The following is a 22832-nucleotide window of genomic DNA, read 5'->3' on the forward strand; positions in this document are numbered from 1 at the left end:
TTTGCCCACGGAACCCACGTGGGAAGCTCTGCGGGGACCTCCATGTCCCCATTCTGAGGAGAAACCCCAAATCCTGGCAGAGTCCCAGCCCCTGCCTCGGCCCCTCATGAGGCAGGTGGGGCATCAAGGTCCCCGGGGCATCAAGGTCCCCAGGGCATCAGGCTGCACCCAGGGTCACACAGTGGGACCTCGGCAGTTAGGGCCTGTGTCCTTGGCCATGGCCTCTCTGCAGCCAGACTCCATCCCCACTCCACTCTTGTCCGTCTGTCAGGGCCCTGCCTGAGAGGATGGAAAATTCCCAACTTGGATGAGTTCCAGGTGGCCTTGGAGGGGCCATGTGGAAGGATTGGGACTGGAGGACCAGCAGCCGCCTAGCCCACAGGGCCTCCATGCCACCCCCAGGAAGGGCCACAGGCCTGCCACTGCCATAGCCCCTCAGGCTCCGTCCTCCCAGGAGCCTGTGAGCTGCCTTCCCGGGGAGGGGCAGCCCCGGCCTCATCCCACCCTGAGCCAGGAGTGGGCTTGGGCAGCTTCGCCGCTAGGAAAGTCTTTCTGACCCTGACCTTCAAGGCCCCAGTTGTCCATACAGTCCTGGCTGCCTGGCCCCTGAGCCTCAGAAATGTCTGTTGAGCTGCCTTGGGCTGGGCCCCTGAGATGAGGGTGGAGGTGGGGAGTGACCAGGGTCGTCAGCCCGGGGCCTGCAGACCACCAAGGTGTGGCCAGCACCAGACTGGGCCCAGCAGGCATTGCCTCCCGGCCTGGCCCCATTGGCCTGTGCTCACCCATCGTGTCCTGGGTGCAAGCCCTGGCCTGGCATACAGCAGGCACTCAATGAATGCAGGCTGATGAACAACCAGGCCTGATGAAGGTGGCTGCCCTCCCACCCCCGCGCTGACTGTCCTCCGAAAACGGCTGCTCAGTGACCCTGTGCCCTCAGACTGCCCCACCCCACACTGGAGGACAGTGTCCTGGGAGTGACAGTCAGATCCAGGTTCAAATGTCCCGTCTGCCCCTGACCAGATGACTTTGGGCCACCCCCTCCTGTCCCCTATGGGTGCAGCACCGCTCAACGGAAGGTTCAGGCGAGCCGCAGGTGTCCGCTGAAATTTTCTAGTAGCCACATTAAGAAAAGTGAAAATAATTTTGGTGAACTTAATTTTTTTTTTTGAGACGGAGATTCACTCTTGTTGCCCAGGCTGATCTTGGTTCACTGCAACCTCCACCACCCGGGTTCAAGTGATTCTCCTGCCTCAGCCTCCTGAGTAGCTGGGAGTACAGGCATGTGCCACCACACTCAGCTAATTTTGAATTTTTAGTAGAGATGGGGCTTCACCATGTTAGGCTGGTCTCAAACTCCTGACTTCAAGTGATCCACCCGCCTCAGCTTCCCAAAGTGCTGGAATTACAAGTGTGAGCCACCATGCCTGGCTGGTGAACTTAATTTTGATAGTATATTTTATTTAGCCAATATATCCAAAATCTTACCATCTCAATATGTAATCAGTAGAAGAGTTATTCAAGAGATACTGTATTTGCTTTGGGGGTTTGAGTCTTCAAAATCCATGCATATCTTACACTTACGGCACATGTCGGTTGGTCCATACCATATTACAAACACTTCCCTGCCAGAGGTGGCTTGGGGCCACCAGAGTGAACAAGTGAAGAATCCAGCCCTCGAGACCTCGTCCCTGCTGGGGGTCACTGGGCCTGGCCTGCAAAGCCCCGCAGGGCGGTAGGTGCACCTGGCCTGGGAGTCACCCTCTCACCACACGACCCCTGGCCTCTCAGATACCCCGAGATGGGTCCCTTGGCCCCTCAGGCTGTCCAGCAGCCGACAGCCCTTGCTGAGTCCCTGCTGTGTGCAGCCCAGGAAGACACTCCCCACGCAGAGCTCGCCCCCAAAGCAAACAGGAGCGGGTGACAGCTGTGCTGGTGTCCCGGGCCGCTCACGTGAGCATGGATTAGGGGCAGTCCCTATGCCTGGTCATGTCTGAGGCTAGCACATGATGGGCAGGACTCAGCGTTCCCTGGCAGCTCAAGGGTGGGGCTACGGGGCCCGAGAGCACGCAGTCGCTGCCCCAGGCCGAGGCCCGTGGTCCTGGGGGACTCTGGGCTCTAGGGGGATGGGGGCGGCGCAGTGGTTGGAAAGAAGCTGCCTGCAGAGGGAAGCCCTCACCTGCTCAGAATCTATGCCTTCTGGGCCCTCCAGAGCTTCACTGGTGCTCCAGCCCTGCCCTCACCCTCCAGCCTCTCCTGTTAGCCCTGGAAGCTCCTGTCATTCCTGCAAAAGTGCTCTCGGCTTTCTGGCCCCAGAGCCTCAGCAGATGCTGTTCCGTCCACCTGGCACCCCCTTCCTTGCGCTCACCTCCAGTCTGGCCTGGGTCACCTCCTCCGGGAAGCCCTTGCTGACATCCCTGATTCGATGATAGTGCCTGGTTGAAACTCCCTGCCTTGCTGGGGGGCCCCAGGTTTCCAACAGACTTTCCTGGGATACGAGGTTCTCCTGATGCTCACGCTGCCCCTTCGTTCTCCTCCCCCCACCGTGGCAGAAGACTGCTCAGCTGGGGACAGTCACCTCTAAGCTCATTTCCAGTCAACAGAAGAGACAAGAGACAAGCCTCTCTCGACACATGAGGAATAGGCCTGGGATGGGCTCAGGAGGCCTCCAGGCACAAGGGGGACCACAGCAGTGGAGGGGGGCCTAGTGTGAGCCTTGACCCTCTGAGGCGAGCAGAGCAACCGGAACCTAGGGGCCCTGCCAGCACAGGGTCCTTAGAAGAAACATCTGTCTAATGGGGAGAAGTGAGCGCCCCATCCCCAGAGGCATACAAGCACCCACACCAGGTGATGGAAAAGGGATTGGAACTTTGCACAGGGGATTGATTTGCCCTTTTAAGGGGTACCCTTTCAGCCCTCGAGATTTAGGCACAGCCCAAGGTCAAGGCCTGAAAGGGGCTGTCCCACCCACACAGGCCAAACCCCTTCTCAGGGCCAATCATTAATTGGCACTGCTTGAGTGGCTGTTCCCACGAGTCTCCTGGCAGCCTGCCAACCTATGGCCCAGCTCCCAGCCCATGCCAGGGCACCTAGGTGGCCTCGGACATGGCTGGCCTCCCTGATCAGCCCCTCTTCCTGCTCATGACTCCCCGCAGCTGAGCCCTGGAAGGGGAACGGGGCCTGGCATGCTTGGGGAGGAGAGAGGAGTCAGATATGCCTGAAGCTCTGGTTCTCAGAAGGGATGTGGGGAACCAGGGTGAATATGGGAGGCAGCTACTGAGATTCCAGGCTAAGAAGTTCACTTTATCCTGAGGCCATAAGGAGCTACTGCAGGTTTTGGAGGAAGAGCTTCTGTTTAACTCAGCAACTAGGGCTGGTGTGGGCAGGAGGCAGTGACAGCTGCCAGGGGAGGGCCAGAAAAGTAGACCATGCTGCAGCCATAGGGCAGAGCCCTGAGGTGTATGGGGAAATGATACCAGGTTTCTGCTGAGACAACTGGCCGGGAGAAAGATGGGGACAGGAGATTTAAGTAACAGGGTGCTGAGTGTGTCAGGCCAGAGGTTCGCATGGGTCGCAGGGAATGGAAGCCGTGAGCAGGAGTGAGCCTGCGGCCGATAGGGCAGAGCGGGGCGAGGGGGCCAAGGTGCACCTGGAGGAGCTGCCACTTCCCAGCTGGGACTGGGCAGAGAAGTCCAGGCTACAAGCTGGGGCCCAGAAGCCAGGGAAGAAGGGGAACAGTTGACACCAGGAAGGTCACAAGCGGCCCAGACCAAGAGCAGTAGGGGCGATCAAGGGTGTGAGGTGAGGATGGTGGGTGTGGACAGCTCTGCCAAAATGTTTGCTTCTGAAACGCTCGGGAAAGCAACAGGGGTGTCTTAGGTGGGCTCCCTAGCACAAGAGACTGAGACCGGATGCAGTGCTTCCAGGATCAAGGAACAGGACAGGACACACAGCCATATGGCCACACAGCCTGATCCCCAGGCGAGCTCGGGGACCCCACAGTGATGCCCAGGGTGGCCCACATGTCCCTCACCCCGTGTCTCATGGTCCCAAATAAAGTCCAAGCTCCCAGCCCTCTGTCGAGCAGCAGGACGATTTCCACGTCTGCCCCTCTCCTGGCGCAGCGAGGCAGCAAGGATTAGCAGGAACGGCGAGGGACACCTGATTGACGCTCAGCTCCACCACAACTCCCCGGGGGCTCGGCCGGGAGGCAGGGGCACCCACAGCTGCCTCTGAGCCCGCCAGCTCAGCGCTGAGGGGCCAGGCAGGCAGATGGGCCCTGGCATGAGTGAGCACTCGTGCCGACGCCCTCCCCACTGGGGTGGATGGGCAGCCCTGCCTGCCACAGCTGGCACCTGGAGGGAGGGAACTGCACTTGGGTGGTGGGGCCCCAGGGAGCGGGCGGTGCCACCCTCCTTGCTGTGCCAGGCGCCACCCACAGGCTGCTCACCACAAAGGGGGCCCCAGGGGCTTTTCCCCTGCGCCACCCCCAGCCCCACACCAGCGTTCCAAGCCCTGCAGAACCTAGCTCTGGCCTGTGTCCCGGCAGCTGCGGCTCTGCTCGGCTCCAGGATCAGAAGGACATGTTATGCCCATGGGCTGGGCACCCCTGCAAGCCTGGCACTGTGCCAGTTATCCCCCCCCTCCTCTGCCTCTTGCCACAGCCTGGAGGGCAGGGTACATCACTAGCCCCACTCCCATGCACACAACAGCAGTTTACTGAGCACCTGGGAGAGCCATGGGGACCCACATGAGGGCCTACTGGCTCGGAGCTCACGTCACCAGTGGGGAAGCTGAGGCCCTGAGCAGCCCCGAGTGACGTGTTCAAGGACACACAGCTGGATTCAAACCCAGGTCAGGCTCCAAAGAGCCCTTTTTTTTTTTTTTTTTTTTTTTTTTCCTGAGACAGAGTCTTGCTCTTTCACCCAGACTGGAGTACAGTGGTGCCATCTCGGCTCACTGCAACCTCCCTCCGCCTCCCGGATTCAAGCAATTCTCCTCCTTCAGCCTCCCAAGTAGCTGGGATTGTCTGGCTAATTTTTGTATTTTTAGTAGAGACGGGGTTTCACCATGTTGGCCAGGATGGTCTCGATCTCTTGACCTCAGGTGATCCACCCCCCTCGGCCTCCCAAAGTGCTGGGATTACAGGCATGAGCCACCAGGTCCGGCCCAAAAGTCACTTTTTAAAGCCCCTCTCTGGGCCTCAGTCTCCTTGTCTGTAAAATGGGCATGATGAAGCCTTACCCCCAAGGCTGTGAGGACAGGGAGGGGTTGTGGCCTCAGGGGCTGTGCACAGGCAGCAGGGATCTTGCCAGCCCACCTGGCAGGTTTCGGTGATTGCTTGGTGTCCATCAAACCACTCCCCACACCCACCCACCCACCCTGCCCTCCGGCCATTGGATTCCCCGTGCTCCACGTGTCATGCTGGAGCACCCCGCACAGTTCACTTGGCTCCCTCTACCCAGCTCCACTCTCGGAATCCACGACATTCACACAGCACTTCCTGTGCCCCAACTACCCCCTGCAGTAAGTGTTACTATTCCCTGCTCTCCAGATACAGGAATGGAGGTTCTGCCAGAAGAGGCAACGTGCCTCCCTCTACACGGCTGCTAGGCAGCGACAGAATGGGCCCCAACCACTGCACGGCACCGCTAGCACCACCGCGCCGCCAGCCTACAGGCCCAAGGGCCCACGGCCACGTCACGACGATGTCCTCCAGCCCCGAGCAAGGACCCTCATCTGCGCACAGCCTGGCTCCCATTGAGGCCTCCCCTGCTCCAGAAGCAGCGGTGCCGCCTAGGGCCAGGCCAGGCACGCAGAAGGGCTCACAGGAAGGCAAAGAAATCGGCCCCCCAGGAGATGTGTGCGGAACAGCGGCCTGGGCTGGCCTTCAGTGGGTGGCCTGGCCTACTGCCCCTGGCCACAATGGCTGGGCCCCTTGAGCCCAGAGGCGCCCTTACCTACTCGGAGCTCTTGCCCGAAGACAGTCTTCTCGCCGAGGGCAGAGCAGTTCCAGCGTCCGAAGCGGAACTGGTACTGGCACTCGTTGATGCCCATCTGCGCCCCCTCCCCAATCACAATGATGGCATCGGGCCGGCTCTGGCAGATGGCACGCTGCCGCGGGGCTAGGCCAGGAATCTTGTTGCAGATGATGTTGGCTCCCAGGGCCACCACGGATGACAGTGCTCTGTGGAGGGGAGGAGACAGAGGCCGTGAGACGGCGGCGGCCAGCGCCCCTCCTCACCCCCAACACTTTTCCCCCACTCAGCCTCTCAGTCACAAGCCCTGCACTAGCTCCGCCCACCAGGGCACAAGCAGATCCCTGCCCTCAAGGGGCTGTTTCCCATCAACTCACATGTGTGACCCCAGGAGACCACACCAGTCACTCCAACTCACACGCGTGACCCCAGCCACACACACCCAGGCCTCTGAGCCTCAGAATGGAGAATCACGCAACTGCAAGTCCCACAGCTCTCCAGGCCACTGAGTCAGATACACAGCCCTTCAGATCAGACAGCATCATGCTTGGGATGTGGCAGCCGCCAACTCGGGACTGTCTGCGCTGTCTCTAAGCGGCAGACCCCAACTCCCCGACCAATGGGGCTTTCCCCTCATTTATAAATTCCCCGATGGCCCCTCCGTGGTACCTGGGCCAGGCAGGCTGCCGAAAAGGCCGGCAGCCAAGCCCATCCGGTACTGACTCCAGCTCCAACCTGTGTGTAACTTTGAGAAGGCACTCCCTGTCTGAGCCTCAGTTTCCACACCCATGAAATGGGGGCATAAAACACCCATCCCCCACCACCCAACCAAAGGCTCAGACGACCACAGGGAGAAAGCCCGCACCGGGAATGGTGGCTGTTGCTGTTTTCTCTGTCAGGGTGACTGGGTGCACACAGAGGAAGAAATTAGGCCTGCAGCAAATTGAGCACCTACTGTGTGCTGGGCTTGGCAGGGGCCTTATTGCAATACTGCAGCCTCGCAGTGGTCCACTGAGGGGAACTTTGTCATTAATCTCCTAGCAACTCTCAGGACCTGAAGCCCTAGACAGGAACCCGCAGGTCACGCTCACTCTACTTCAAGTGATATCAGCAGGATTGTCATTTGTTCATTTGTTTGTTTGTTTTGAGACAGAGTTTCGGAGTCTCACTCTGTCGCTCAGGCTGGAGTGCAGTGGTGTGATCTCAGCTCACTGCAACCTCCACATTCCGGGTTCAAGCCATCCTTTTGCCTTAGCCTCCCGAGTAGCTGTACTACAGTTGCCCACCACCACACCCGGCTAATTTTTGTATTTTTAGTAGAGACAGGATTTCACTGTGTTGGCCAGGCTGGTCTCGAACTCCTGACCTCAGGTCATCTGCCCGCCTCGGCCTCCCAAAATGCTGGGATTACAGGTGCAAGCCACTGCACCCAGCCTTGTGTGTTTTTTTTTAATGAGATGAAATTCCCATAACATAAAATGAACCATTTTGAAGTGTACAGTTCTGTGGCATTTAATACATTCGGTGTTGTGCAACCTCCAGCACCGTCAGGTTCCCAGATATTTCTGCCACCCCAGAAGGAAACTGTACCCATCAGTCACTCCCCGTTCTCCCCTCCCCGACCCAGCAACCACCAGTCTGCTTTCTGTTCCCATGGATTTGCCCATTCTGGACGTTTCCTATGGATGGAACCATTCATCATGTGACCTTTGGCGTCTGGCTTCTTTCACTTAGCGTCGCTTTTTCAAGGGTCATCCACATGGTCACAGGTCAGTGCTTCATGCGTGTGTAAGGTTGAGTGATATTCCATTGTGTGGACAGACCATATTTTGTGTATCCATTCGTGGCTGGGCGTTTCGGCTGTTTCCACCTTTGGACTACTGTGAGTGATGCCGCCATGAACGTGCGGGTAAGTTTCTGTTTGAGCCTGTTTTCAGTCTCTGGGGCATGGACCTACGAGTTGCTGGGTCAGGTGGTCCCTTCGCTTTCTGAGGACTTGCCGGACTGCCCTCCACAGCGGCTGCCCCAGTCATCTGGCTTTAAGCACCCATGGAAGGGGCAGTGAGCTGGAAGGAGGGGCGGCTGGTTTCAGGCAGACCTGCAGACAACACTGGGTTTCAGCACAGCGCTTGGCTTCAAAACAACAGATCAGGCCTGTTTAGTGAGGGGGCGAGATGGGGGAGTTGGGGGGACCGCCGGGGGCTCCCCGAAGCTGATGCCCATGGCCCTGGGCCCCTAGGGTGCTGGGGACCCTTCTTCTACCTACTGCCCGCCCGCCCTTTTCTTGAGGGAAACAAGTCAGTGATTTTCCAGGGCGGCCGAGCACCCACAGCCAGCTGGAAAGTCCCCGTGCGGCCTGAGCCCACAGCACGTGCTGCAGCCGGGCTGCCAGGGCGACACTCAATCCCCGAGGCCCGCCCGGCCCGCCCACTAATCTGGCCAAGACCTCCCTGGGTCTCCCACGGGCACAATGGGCAGAAAAGCCCCAGGCTGGCATGGAGGAAGAGCATCTGGATGGGTGGGGCTGGGAGCGGGCTGGAATCTGGGGAATTCAGCCCAAAGTAATTGTAGATCCTCGGAAAACCGAGCTGGGGAAATGAGATGGATGGGAACCCTGCCGGGCACCCTGTTTGCCGTGGGGCAGAGCCCGCCTCAGTCCCGGCCTGAGGGACACTCTCCAGTCCCAAATTTTCCCAGCAGGCTCAGGGCCAAGAAACCCCCATTATCTGCAGTAGCTGCCCTTGCTGGGGGGACCCTGATGGGACTTAGTGTGGACCCTGGGGGCGGCAATGGATCACTGCCATGGCCAAAGCCCTGGCCTCCCGCCACCAGCCAGCTGTCCACCACCGGCCCTGCCAGCACCCGGATCTGACCAAGTCCATCTGCTCAAAGCCCATCCATAGCTCTCCATTGCCCAGGGGACCGTCCCAGCCCCTGTGCCTGGAACTAGAGGCCTCGTGGGGTCTGGCCTCCGAAGACCCCGCCTCCCAGCTGTGTCTGCTGGTCCCTCCCCTGGCTGCTGCCCCTTCTCCGTTTTTCTGTCTGACATATTCCATTTCCCTTTCAGGGCCCAGGTGAAAGCCCCACTGTGCTCAAGCTCCTGATTCCCTGGCACTGAGGGGGAGCGCGGTGGGCACTGGTTTTGCGGGTGTAGAGCTCATTCTGCAGTCTCACAGTCACTGTGTCCGTGCCCGGCTTCCCCTCACAGTCGCCGTGTCCTCGGCTTCCCCTCACAGTCACCGTGTCCTTGGCTTCCTCTCACAGTCACCATGTCCATGCCCCGCTTCCCCTCACAGTCACCATGTCCCCAGCTTCCCCTCACAGCCACCGTGTCCATGCCCCGCTTCCCCAGCAGACGGTGGGCCCCTCCAGGACAGTGTCAAGTCTGCGCTCGGCCAGGTCTCCGGGCTGCCGGGTGTGGCCATCCCGAGTGTTTGTGGAATAGATAAATGAGTAAATGAACAAGTCAGTACTTAAGAACCACATCTGAAAGAACTACAACTCAACAACAAAAAGACAAACAACCCAGTGTTACAATGAGCAAAGCGCTTGTAGACATTTCTCCAAAGAAGATATACGCACCACCAACAAGCTCTGGAGAAGACGCTCAACCTCAGTAATCACTGGGGAAGGGCAAACCAAAACCAAAATGAGATGCCACCTCACACCCACTAGGATGGCTATGATTTAAAAAAAAAAAAAAGAAGAAGAAGAAAGAAAAGAACAAGTGTTGCCAAGGATGTGGAGAAATTGAAACCCTCACACATTGACGATAGGAGCATACAATGGTATAGCCACTGTAGACAATGGTTTGGCAGTTCCTCAATAAGTTCAACCTGGAGTCACCCAGCGATTCCACCCCTTGGTATAGATTCAAATAAACTGAAGACAGGCGTTTAGACTAAAGTTTGTACACAAATGATCATAGTAGCGCTATTCACAATAGCCAAACGCTGGAAACAAACTCAATGCCTGTCAACAGCTGAGTGGATAAACCAAATGTGGTCCATCTATACAATGGAACATTACGTGGCCATAAAAACGAGCAAAGCACTGGGTTATGCCACGGCGTGGAGGAACCTCAACAATACAATGTTACATGAAGGAAGCTAGACCCCAAAACCACGTACTGTGTGGTTCCATGGCCATGAAATGTCCAGAATAGGCAAATCCATCGAGATAGAAAGTAGAAAGGTGATTGCCAGGGCTGGGAGGGGGAATGGGGAACAGGGAGTGGCTGCCTAATGGGTATGGAATTTCCATCTGGGGTGATGGAAAGTTCTGGAACTGGGGGTAGTGATTGCACCACATTGTGAATGAACTAAATGCCACTGAATTGTTCACTTAAAAATAGTTAAAGTGGTAAATTTTATTTTACGTATTTTAACCACGATTTTAAAAAACTCTATCTATACACAGGACTTCCGCACCCCGGTGAAGATTACGACCCAATTGAAGGGGATGCGAGAGGCCCACCCAGCCGATGCCCTGCTTGCCTTCTTGCACACTTATCCGGGGTATGTGGGGCTGACAGAGCAGGGGGACTAGAGCCCCCAGCAGCCCCCTGCATGCCCGTGCATGGGTTAAAGGGGAAGTAAAGGCATCGGGCAATAGAATACAGGCTCCTGCACTGTATTTTGTGCCAGGAGTATAAATAGTTAGATGTGGTTGATAATTCAGAAACAATTTCAAAATTGTCTCCCTTACTAAGTGGGGGTGTTTGTGTTTCCACTAACAATACCAAGTGCTCCCATTCTGAGGGTTGACTCTGGGCCGTTGGGACCTCAGATCTCACCTATGTATCATTTAATCCTCACCTTGCTAGGTGAGTGGTGCCATCCTCATTTTGCAGGTGTGCAGATTGGAGCTCAGAGAGGCTAGGGGACCTGTCTGGCACTGCACAGCCAGGCTTGGAGCCCAGTCTCTGAATCCAGCACTCAGGTAGAAGAAGGAGTGCCACATAGTAAGTGTGGGACACACACTGCAACATGGCCTGGAGCAGGCACTGTGTCGGCTTTTCATTCTCAAAACAGCTTAAGTTCTTCCTTTGCTTAAAATCCTTCAGGCCGTGCAGCAATTCATTCCAGGTGCACAGGCGGCTCCCATGCAGCTGCCATCCCTGCCCTCCCACTGCTGCCCCGGGCACTGTCCAGTCTGACCCCTGCCCTCCCCGAGCCGGCCTGGCCCTGCCACACCCCAGGCCTGGCCCATGCCATTCCTTCCACATGGAGGCGAGGGGGCTGGGGAGAGGGGTGACTGGGATGGGCCCTCCTTAGAGAATGGTCAGTGTGGGAAGTGGGGGAAAAATATCTACCAACTATTTTTACAGCCAGTGATTTAGAGGAGGCCAGAGAGCCGTGCGGGTAGTGTGCTGGGGCCACTGGGGAGCGTGGGGCCACTGGGGAGCGTGGGCCGGCCATGGGCACCCTCAGCAAACCCTGCGGGGTGGACCCAGCTTCGCTCCAAGTGTGAAAACTCTCAGGGATGGCTTCCTCGTCCTCAGCTGCTTGCCTGGGTGCCCAGGGAAGGTTGGCCAGGAAGGCTCTGAGTGGCTGTGAGTGCAGAGATGCTGGGAGCGGGTGCATTCATGTTTCAGTCGCTGACCTTTTTCATGGAAAATTCTGCCCCCGGCTCATGCCCCTGCACTGAATGGGGCCTCGGGACACAGGCGAGATGCCAGGTGGGATGGGCAGGTTGTAAGTCTGGAAAGTTTCCTTACTCCAGCCTGGGCCAGTCCGCTGCAGGGAGGGCGCTTACGGGAGAAGAGTTTAGCCCTGCAGACAAGAAGCCTCCTCCTCATTCCCCAGGGACTGTGGACAAGGCCCTGCAGTCTCAGGCCAGAGGCCAGCAGAGGCCCAGGAGCTTCCTGAGGTGCATCCTGGCGCAGGCTTTGAGCCGGCCCCGTGTACAAGGAGGGGCTGCCGCCAGGTAGCGGGACGACCTTGCTCTTTGGCAGAACAGCCCCAAGGGAGTGGGGCTGCCTCCAGGAGCAGGTGGCTGCGGTGGGGGTGAGGGGCAGGTGAGGACACTTCAGCCCCTTCAACCACTGCCAGGTGACAGATGAGGGCAGGAGTGGACAGAAGGCAAGTCCCTGGCTGCAGTGTTAGCCAGGTACCAGGCCAGCCCCACAGCCCTGGGGTGCCTGAGTCTGCAAATTCCTAGCTGTGAGACTCAGGCAAGTTTCTTAACTGTGTCTCAGTTTCCTCCTCTGTCAGATGGGAGTGATAACAGCCCCCATCCATCTCAGAGCTGCTGGGAGGGCCTATCCTGTGGCGTCCACAGCACGGGCCGCTGGCCTGCAGTGACAGCCCTCATTATTAACCCTTGAAGGTTGAGACTGCAAGCTCGTTACTGACCTCATTCACTAGACACACAATCTCTGACCCCCAGGATCCAGCCTCCCCCGGGAGATCAGGGACCAGCTTCATCTATGGGGCCCCAAGCCTGAGACCAGCAATTGTGAAGCTACTGGGTATCCGCGTCAGCCACTGCACCCACCACCGATGGGTCCATGCCCAGATCAGCCCTTCCCTGCAACCCAGCAATCTCTCTCCTGTACCCAGGAAAAACCCGTGCATGTGATCACCCAAGGATACGCACATGGGTCTATAGCACAAATGGGAAACAATCCAGGCGTCTGTCAACAGGAGGATAGATAAAAAAAGTGTGGTCCATTCATGCAGCGTGACTACACGGTGAGGAAACTGCTGACACACGTCAACACGGATGGGCCTCACAGACATCATGGTGCGTGAAAGAAGCCAGGAAAGAGGATGTGTGGATTCCACCACTTCTGAAAATCTCCGGCCAGGCACAGTGGCTCACGCCTGTAATCCCAGCACTTTGGGAGGCTGAGGTGGGTGGATCATGAAGTCAGGAGATCGAGACCATCCTGGCCAACACGGTGAAGCCCCATTTCTACTAAAAATACAAAAATTAGCTGGGCGTGGTGGCGTGTGCCTGTAGTCCCAGCTACTCAGGAAGCTGAGGCAGGAGAATTGCTTGAACCAGGCAGTTGGAGGTTGCAGTGAGCCAAGATGGCACCACTGCACTCCAGCCTGGTGAAAGAGCGAGACTCTGTCTCAAAAAAAAAAAATCCCCAGGACAAGCCCACCTCATCTTGGAGACAGAAATCAGAATAGTTACCCTTGGGTGGGTGGCACCAACTGGGAGTGAGCAGAGGGAGCCTGCCGGTATGCCACATGTATGTAAAAATGCATCAAGGTGTCCACTTGAGATTTCTGTGTTTTACGTAAGTTATATCTCAGCATGAAAGTAAAGTATTATAGCATGTGACTTTATTGAAATGGGGCAATAACAAAGCAGGAATGGACACTCCAGGCTTCTTACAATAATTAAAATACAGAAAACAGGCCGGGCGCGGTGGCTCACACCTGTAATCCCAGCACTTTGGGAGGCCGAGGCGAGTGGGTCACCTAAGGTCAGGAGTTTGAGATCAGCCTAGCCAACATGGTGAAACTGTGTCTCTACTAAATATATAAGAATTAGCTAGGCATGGTGGTGCACGCCTGTGATCTCAGCTACTTGGGAGGCTGAGGAAGGAGAATTGCTTGAACCAGGAGGCGAAAGTTGCAGTGAGCCGAGATCATGCCACTGCACTCCAGCCTGCGTGAGGGAGCAAGACTCCGTCTCAAAAAAAAAAAAAAAAACAAAACAAAACAGAAAACACACTTCAAAATTCAAATGCCAACTTTACAAATCATGCCCGTGTGCTTTGTATGTGCCTAGCCCGCATGGGGGGTGCTAACCTTTCCTGCACACACGCTCCATGGGGCTGCTGGGCTGGGCCAGCCACCGACCTAAGGCAGAGCTGGGCTGAGCCAGAATGCCCTGCCAGGGCTCCTCTGCCCCAGCCTGTGCCCATCAGCCAGCCTGTCCCCACCAGGCCCTCAGCCTCTCTGGACCCTGAATGCGGGCAACAGCCCACCACAGCAGCTCCCAGGCAGTGAGAAGGTTAAGTGCAGGAGACCTCAGGGAGTTGTAGGGGCTCATTGCCCTTGGTGGAATGCCCTCCTGCTCTGCCCGTGCCCAGCCTGGCACTCAGGCAGTGGACAGAGTCACCCACATAGCCACCATCCTTCCTCCCAAAGGAGCAGGGCCCGTCAGCAGTGATGCGGAGGCCAGGAAGGAACAGGGTTGTGGGACGTGGCCCCTTTGGCTAAGACCCTCATCTGGGTGACACCATCTCTGCCAAGGCCCAGCCTGGGGGCTCCCTCCTCCAACATTCTCAGGAGCTTTGGGGTGACCTGTCATCTTACTCTTGGGCACCCTGAGCCCAGGTGGCAGGGAGTGGGCAGCATCTCACCTGTGACCAGAATTAGAGCCACCCTGTCCTCTCCCCGACACCCCTGTTGTGTTCAGGAGTTTCTCGCACTTCAAAGCCTCCCCCAGCAGATAGGAGTCTAACCTAAATCCCTCATGCTGTCGGGGTCTTCAGTGGTTGAGGCAGAGTGGACACCCACTCCATGCCTGACTGGCCTCAGAGTCCCCTCTCGGTTGCTATTTCAAAGCTCGGGGGCCCAAGGGCTAGAATGGTGACAACAATCATGATTACTCTTCCCTCAGAACAGGAATCGGAGGTCCAGAAAAGTTCAGCAGCCTGCCTGGTAGCTCAGGAAGGCAGGGAGCGAGCAGGGCTGGAACCCACCCACCCTGTTCTGGGGCTGGCCAGTGCCCTGTCATCAACCCTGCCCCTGGGACATACCCCATTCCTGACCCTCAAAGACAGCAGGGGCAGGATGGGCAGAGTGTGGTCACTTGTCCTCCTGGAGAGCCACCCTCCCATGTAAGTCAGGGGCAGGAGGCTGCATCTGGGACCAGGCTGTGTGGGGTGGGCCTTCCCTGAGGAGCTCTTGGAGAAGGAAGCCCCGCGACGTGCACCAAGCTGGAAGGAGTCTCTCAGGCTCCAGACTGAGTCACGGGCCCTCCCCGAACAGGTCCGAGCCCCCATAGCTGGGTCCAGGACGGCAGAACCTTGTCTTACTCCCCACGATATGCTGGGCCTGGTGCAAGGCCAGGCGTGGCAGAGCCTCAGCTGTCACCCCAGGATGAGTGAATGAATGGTGGGTGACCAGTGGCTGACAGACACATGTGGGAGACACTCTTCCCCGACAGAGGCCCTGCCTGTGCAGGCAGCAGGACGGGGCATCTGGGACACCCTCAGCAGGGCTGGGGCTGCAGGCTGGACAGGGGGTGGGCAGCAGCGCGGCCGTGGGGTGTCCCCTTGTCACTCAGACTGTGTTACAGGTCAGTCGAAACCAGCTTGCACCCCCACTTCACATAGGGTTGAGAAAATGCCCACGGTCCACGTCAGGGCCCTGCATTTAAAACTGGGGGATGGGGTGGTGAGGATTATGAGGGGGAAACCACCCAAAGTCGCCCTCGAGAGGGCACAGCTCCCTGCCAGCAACAGGACAAGCTGTGTCTTTCTGGTGATGAAGCCTGGGAGAAGTCGGCTGTGCTATGACAAAGATGTGGGCTCGTGTCCCGAGGAGGCCTGGGAGCCAGGCACCTCCACCTCAGTATCCCGTTTCTCCTCCAAATTCCCAAAAACCGACCCCACAAACCACAGCCCAGCTCTGTTTTGCCAGTGGGGGGTGCAAATGGCCCCACAGCAGCAGAGACTCCTCCCACCTGGCTGGACCCCCGCTCTCCCGCCTCACTCTGGACTGGACACCGGCTCCCAACATGGCACCCAAGCAGCCCTAGTGCTGCCCACCCCACCCAGTTCAGGGTGGAAGTAGCCCCCTACCCCGCCACTGAAAGCATTCCCCAGAAGGACCGGGGCAGCTCTCTGTGGGGGAGACACGAGATCTGACTTCTTCCTGGAACCCAGCTGGAGCCTGCCCGGGCCTCAGCATCCCAGACCCCCCAGAGCCACAGGAGCCAGAAGCGGGAACCCTGGGGCCATCTGCCCTCCCCCGCAGATAACATGGACCTCTATCAAAAAGCTCATGGGAGGTCAGAAAGGCTTTCCCCAGCATGCCCCGCTCTGCCCCCAGGGCACCCACCATCCTGCCCCCTCAACCCGCCATCCTGCCCCTGGCATGGACCCACGCCCCACCCTGACACCAGCAGGATCATGGCCTCGGGGCCTGCCTGAGCCACCTCCCAGCCCCAGCCCAGGCTGCTTCTCCTTGGCCACTTTGGCCAGGTGGCCCCAGGCCTGCCCCCACAGCCCTCACTCTTGCCCACACCCGTTCCTCCTTCCTCGCATGCTGGCCCGCCCCCGACCTGCTGAGCTCTCCACTGCAGAGACCCCTCCTTGGGGAGGCACTCCTACCCACCAGCCCCCTCTGGGAGCGCCCAGACTCTGTGCTTGACCTCTCAGGCTGTCCTAAGGCCACTGTGTCAGCGGCAGACTCCCCAGGGCAGGGGTCCCCAGAATTGCCCAGCACCTGGCCAGGCCCTACGCTCACCTTGGTCATGAGCCACCCCACCCCCCCAGCTGAGGGAGCATGGGCAACCCACTCCCCAGCTCTCTAGGTGGCAGGGACAGGCTGGCTGAGCCTGGGCCTGATCTCCGGCCTCCCTCCCGGCCCCTGGCCCTGGCTGCCGGGCGGCCCCGGGCTCCTGCGGCCCACGCTCCTGGCCCAGGGCGCTTTGTAATTCTTCCTTCTCAGGCATCTTCTGGCAAAAATATTTGAAGAATGTTCCAATTATCTGTGATCAGCCAGGGAGGCGGGCCTGGGTCCACCCATCCAGGAAGTAAGTCAGCAGATACCCGGGAGGACAGCACCTGGCCTCCGTACCCACCCAGGGCCGAGTCCTCGCCAGCCTCTTCCTTAGGTGGGCAGAGGGTTGGCCCCGAACTTTCCATCCATATAGGGGCTCTTCTATGGCTTTGGAGCCCAGCAGGGTTCCTTGGGGCTGAGTATGGGGCAGGGGCTGGTGGTGGCCTCAGTGTTCCTGCCTGTCAAATGGGGATAAGAATGTGGGCCAGGTCTGGGGTCATTCAGCAGACCCCATGAGCCACAGGCTGCAGACTGGCCAGATACCCCTACTCACCCAGAACAGAGCTCCACTTGCACCTGCCCCATAATGCCTGACCCCCACAGCAGCTCTGGCGCTGCCCTCAGAGGAGGCTGGAAGGGACGCATTGCAGCCCAGAGCTGGGCGCGCCGGTGAGAAGGAACCAGAGAGAATGAATAGGACAGGTCTGGGCTCAACAGCTGGTGCCCCGTCCTTTCTCAGGGCCCAGCTCCGTGGGGTGGAGGGGGGTGGGGCTTGGGCTAGGAGTTTCGCCCGGCCACCCCAAGGCTGTTCTGAGTCTCAGTTTTCCCATCTGAGAGCAGGGAACAATCACCTCTCCTTTGGCAAGTGGCAGGTGAGGCCCGGGAGGGGCCTTACACCTGTTGGGGAGGGACAGGCCCAAAGCGCTACCCTTTCCAAGCAGGTTCATGGTGTGTGGGACCCTGGAACCGTTTCCCACCCTGTCCCACCCTCTCCCCACTCTGGTTCCCCTGGCTGGTCCTTGCCAGCCTGACCTTACAGATGAGGAAACTGAGACTCAGAGAGAACAATCAGAAGAGAGCAGTGTGGGTGGGGGCCGAGGCAGTGCGTCCTTAGAGGAGGCACACGGAGCTGGGCAGGTGGAGGGTGGGCAAGGACGGGGCTGGGGAGAGCAGAGGGCTGACACCCCCAGGGCCCAGCTCAGGAATGAGGCCATCCCTCTGCCCCTCCCTGCCTCAGTTTCCCATCTGTGTAGTGAGGGGCTGAGGTGACAATCTGGGTACCTGCAGCTGTGTCCTAAAGAGGTTCGCTTGCTTGCTTGGGTTTGGGGTCCTGTGTTTGAGTTCTGCTCAGCCACTGGCTCTCGCTGGCCTCCCTGAGCCTCAGTTTGCCGGTCTGTTCAATGGGGAGAACTGGCCTGCTGGTGGGTGGGGCATCCTGCAGGCTGCACTCCACCACAGTCCCGCCTGCCACTCTTTCCACACCACTGCTCTGCTCAGCTCTCGGCTCTCAGTGTTCCCAGGGAAGGGAGCAGAGCGTCCGCTTGCTCCCTCGCGCCCCCGGCGGGCGGCTGCCCTCCCACCCTCCCCACATAGCTGGCATTCCTGGCCTGGCAGCCTGGGACCCCACCCTGGAGAAGAACCAGACCGCCTGGGAAAAAGCTGGTGAAGAGCCGGGGGCCCCAGGCAGGGCTGAGGCCGCTGCAGGTGGACGAGCCACAGCCATGGGGTCCATTGCACCCCTGGCCAACACAAGGAGCCTGCAGCTAATGAGGTCAAGGGCAGACACTCCCAGCCACCATATCTGCTAAATCTGTGAAATGAGAGCCTCACCCACTCACTGTGACCTCCCAAACCACAGGACGCTGACCTCTGACTTCAGAACCTTCCAGATCTCTACCGGCACCCAGGGCCCATCAGGATGCACCAGATGCTGACCACACTGGACTAGCTCCTCCCCCTCCAGGGGCAGGCACCTTGCTCCCTCCAGCAGCCAGGCAAGATTCCAGACCCAGCTTAGTGCCTCCTCCTCCAAGAAGTCCACCAGGGTCTCTCTCAGTTCTCCCCTCTCCACTCCCTGCAGGATCACATCTGTGCTGGGCTCCTGAGGAAGCCGTTGGGACTGAAATTCAGCTATGCCCTTCCCCAGGTCTTACTCTGGCCCTTCTCTTTGCTTCCCACAGTACAGATGGGAACAGAAACACCCAGAGATGCCACAGCACCTGAGACCACACAGCTAGCTGAGACCCTAGCAAGGATGGGAGTCCCAGTCCTGGCCCTGGCCCTGATGCCACAGATCTGTTGGACACAGGGGCGCCTTGCAGGCCTGGGTGACCAGGATGCCAACCTGAAACCTCAGGACAGATGGGTGGGTGGACAGACAGGTGGAACACGTTGGAGAGAGCTGGCAGGCCCCATTGGCCCATGGCCAGAATGGGAGTCTGGACACTCTGTGGCTGGGCCAGCGCCTCAGCCTTCCTGGCTGCTCTGGACTTGGCTGAGCGGCAGGTCTGGGGGCCGAGCCACCACCTCTCTGCAGACTGCAAGACAGGGCTGAGCTCCCGGCCCTGGGACTCAGCCTCAGGCCGCAGTCCTGAAGGCTCCTCCTTCCAGGAACAGATGGGAGCCACGCCCAGTCCATGCCTGGGCCACACAGCATCTCAGACAGAGTGTGAGCCAGAGCCAGGCCAGCCCCACACAGGTCATCTGCATTCTCCAAAGCAGGGGACCCATTCTGGGTCAGAAGTCCCCTATGCATAATTCCACATCCCCCTCACCTTTCAAGCAGCCCACTTTTCTGGAATGCTCCCTCCAAGAATTCCTAGGCCGCCACCGCCTCCTAGCCAACTGCTCAGCTTGGATGCCTTGTGGCCCAGAATGCCCACTTCCCCAGGGGCAGCCTCCTCTGCCTCTCATCAGCCTGGCTGAGTGAGTGCTTATGGAGCCTTCAGAACTCCAGGGGCCTTGACTGAAGTGGCCCGAGGTCCTGAGTGCCGTCCCTGCCTTCCCCACGGCGAGCCCCCAGTTGGAGTTCATCATTCCCATTTTACAGAGGCGGCTTAGAGAGGAGCAGCATCTTGGGCCAGGCCACACAGCAACGTGGCAGTGGTTTGGTATCAGAGACAAGAGCAGGACCAGACCCTGTGGCTTTTCCCCCCACCTTTGGGCTCTGCCTCTTCCCACCCTCCCGTCTTCCCTGCCACAGGAATCTCCACCGTGGAAGGCGGTAAGTGGAAGCCGAGCTGGGCTCTGGGCTCACAGTCAGAGCTGGCTGCAAAGCCTGGCTCTCCCCAGCCTCTGAAGGTAGGGGACCAGCCCCAGCCACCCTCCAAGGCTGCTCCAAAGCAGGGGACTCCCGCAACAGAGGGAGGCATCACACCGCACACCCTGCCTGGCTCCTAAAGATGCCAGAAGGAAATACAAGAGCACAATGGGGCGCCAGGTGACCCCCCCGCACCTCCAGGAGCTGCAGCCTGGAGGGGAGCCCCCAGGCCACACGCTGGGGAGGCAGGTTCTGAGAGAGAGCAGGTGCGGCCCATGTGCAGTCTGCAGCCCTCAGCCCAGTGCCCCTCCCCAGATGCAGGTCCACAGCAGCCCAGCCTGGCCACTTCGGGGACTGTGTCCCGCAGGTCCCCAGGCCCTGTGTCCCTGTGTACTCTGAACTACTGCAGACATGGAGTGACTGCAGCCCGGAGCCACTGACTCCCTATCCAGTGCTCTCTCCACAACACCAGCCTGCCTGGCATCCAGGGATCCTGGGCCTGTCACCCCCAGGAACACTCCTGAACACCCTGAGGCTCAGAAAGGTGTGCCCAACATGCGACTCCATCCGCAGGGCAGTGCTACCAAGGCGGGTGACAACCTTGCTGGAGCAGTGATGGGGCCGAGCAAGCGCTTCAGCCCACAGGAGTGTGGCCCCTGCAGGCCAGCCCTCCCCAGGCTGAGGGGAGCCATGGGGCACACAGGAGGAGCCCCAGGAAATGGAGATGGTAGAGTGATGAATCTGCCTTCCTAGTGGGGGTGTCAGCCGCACCTGGAAATTCCCAACACTTCCCCGTCAGCGGTGAAGTCACCCTGGGAAGACCTGAGTCAGGGGAGCCTGGAAGTCATCCAGCCCCGGGCCACCCACTCCCCCTTCCCACCTGTGCCACTAGGGGCCAATCACACCTGGGGCCACCACAGGCTCTGCCACCCCTGGGCAATGGGCTCTGACCTGGGAGTTCACTGGGCCCCAGACCCACAAGTGGCCATCAGACTGACAGATTTGCTGGGTACCGACTGAGTGAGGGCCTGGTACAGCCCTGAGCACTGAGGAGGAGGCAGGCAACCCTGCAACCCTACACCTGGCCAAGCATACTCCCTTGGCACCGCTGCCACCAGATGGTCCTACAGACTCAGCCATCTCCTCTCCTCAGCCCTGGAGTGTCCCGGGCCCTGCATCTGCAGCTGGTGGGCAGGACCAGCCTCCTCCATGCTTCCCCATCCTCCACCTCATTGCCCAGAAGGGTCTTTCTAAAGCTCTGCTGAAGCCACTCCTCCCTGCCCTGGGCTCCCCAGACCCGAGATCACTGCCTCCGGCCCCGCCCCCACCTCACCTTCCCCTGCTCCAGCCTACTCAAACCTGCTGCTCCCCACTCCTCATGCTGCCACATCCTCTTCACACCTCCAGGCCTTTGCCCACGTCTGTCCCTTTCCCAGGAACCCACCTTCCTTCCCTCCAGCAGGTCCTTCAGGGCCGAGGTCAGAGGCTGCCTTACTTGAGAGGTCTTCCCTGGGCCACCCTCATCACAGACGGCTTAGAGCTCCTGCTGTGGGTCCCACAGGGCTTTGTGTAAACGACGCTGGAAGGCAGGGCGGTAGGGACTTTCCTTCCCAGTCACACCTGCACACCTGGCCAGCCCTGATAACCCACCCACGGGGGCTGCCATCACGCTGTGGGCATGAAGCGAAAGTTCAGGGTGGTGGTGGAGCCAGCAGGAAGGGGAGGAGGGAGGAAGAGGACCTGGGGGAGCATCCAGACCCACCACCCAGATGGGGAAACTGAGGCCCAGAGAAGGGGAGGGATACCCTCAAGGTTGCCGCAAGCCCACAGCTGAGCCAGGAACAGGACCTGGGCATCCAGGACCACACACATGCTGACCCAACAAAGCTGGCCAGGCTGGTCTCAGAGCTCCTGGGTCAGGGGCGACAGCAGGACAAGGCCCAGAACAGAAGGCCTCTGGGCTTCCCATACCCACAGGACAGCTGCACCTCTGGTCCCAAAGCTAAACTTGGAGGCAGCCCCTGCAACCTTGAGACCCTCGCTCAGGGCCCTGGGGACTCTTGGTCAACACACAGTTCTAAGCAACTGGAGGCATTGGTTTCTGCCTGAAGAGGACAGGCAGGAAATGGGACACGCAACAGAGCCCGCCCAAGGCTGGAAACCCGCCTTAGTAAAACACCGTGACAAGTGGCATGGACCCGACAGCCAGGAGTCCCTGGGCTCAAATCTGGGCTCAGCTGCTTGACCTGGGCGAGTGACTCTGCACCCTGACCTTGTCTTACTCACTCCACCACCTACCAAGGCAGACGGGCCTCTCCTAGCTCCCCTTCTCTGGCAGCCCGAGGGGGACACAGATTCCAAAGCAGACCCTGGGCACTGTGCACACGTCAGTCCCACTAGGGAGGGCCTTCTGGGGGAAACTTGAGTCCTCCAGAAGTGGGAATGCCTCATCCTGTGTCCCCCAGGCAGGGGTCTGCAGGGCAGGCAGTGCATTCTGGAGGACTTCCCATTGGAAGGGGCTTTGCCATCTGTCTCGCCACTTGGGACTGCGCGGGCCTAAGTCTCAGCTCTGGATGCCTCCTCACCCTGGCCACACCAATACCCACTGCGCGGAGGCCAGCTGAGACACCACCAGTCCTTGTGCCCGGGCTCCCTCCGGCCTGGCCCATTCAGAGCTCCAACAGGGCACGGAAGGGTTGGAGCAGGGATCACAGTGCGGGAGGGCTCCAGAAAGCGATAGAGGCCTGCAGGGGTCATGGGATGGGACTCCAGGGGATGCTCACTCGGGCTCTTCTCCGTTGCTGCTGACACCCGGCAAGCTGCTCGTCGGGTGGGGTGGCTTCCTCCCAGGCCCAGCTCCAGGCACCTGCAGGCTTCACACTCTAAAGCTGCAAAGGCTGCTTGGGGGAGCAGGACGTTAGTGTCTTCTGCACACAGCCTCAGACCCAGCCTCGTGGCAGCCCCAGCACCTCAGCCGCCACCTGCTCCAGCCTGGGGATGGAGGAAGTGTCGATGGCCCTGTGCCAAGCCTCACCTGCCACTCTACTACTGAGACTGTGGGATGGCCTCTGGAAAGGCCAGCCACTCCACTGGCTGCTTGCACAGAGAACCTGTGAGCGCTGC

The 22832-nt window shown here is 59.1% G+C and overlaps 1 protein-coding gene across 2 annotated transcripts in view; it reads right to left on the reverse strand.

Annotated features, from left to right (window-relative positions):
• WNT7B (Wnt family member 7B) overlaps nucleotides 1-22832 on the reverse strand; it is a 56225-nt gene that overhangs the window by 23112 nt on the left and 10281 nt on the right. For both annotated transcript variants that reach the window (XM_031005637.3, XM_055374339.2), the window contains exon 2: nucleotides 5958-6184. In XM_031005637.3, the coding sequence (XP_030861497.1) occupies nucleotides 5958-6184 (227 nt within the window). The remainder of the gene's footprint in view (nucleotides 1-5957; nucleotides 6185-22832) is intronic.

Source organism: Gorilla gorilla, chromosome 23, assembly GCF_029281585.2.
Source record: "Gorilla gorilla gorilla isolate KB3781 chromosome 23, NHGRI_mGorGor1-v2.1_pri, whole genome shotgun sequence".
NCBI lineage: Eukaryota > Metazoa > Chordata > Mammalia > Primates > Hominidae > Gorilla > Gorilla gorilla.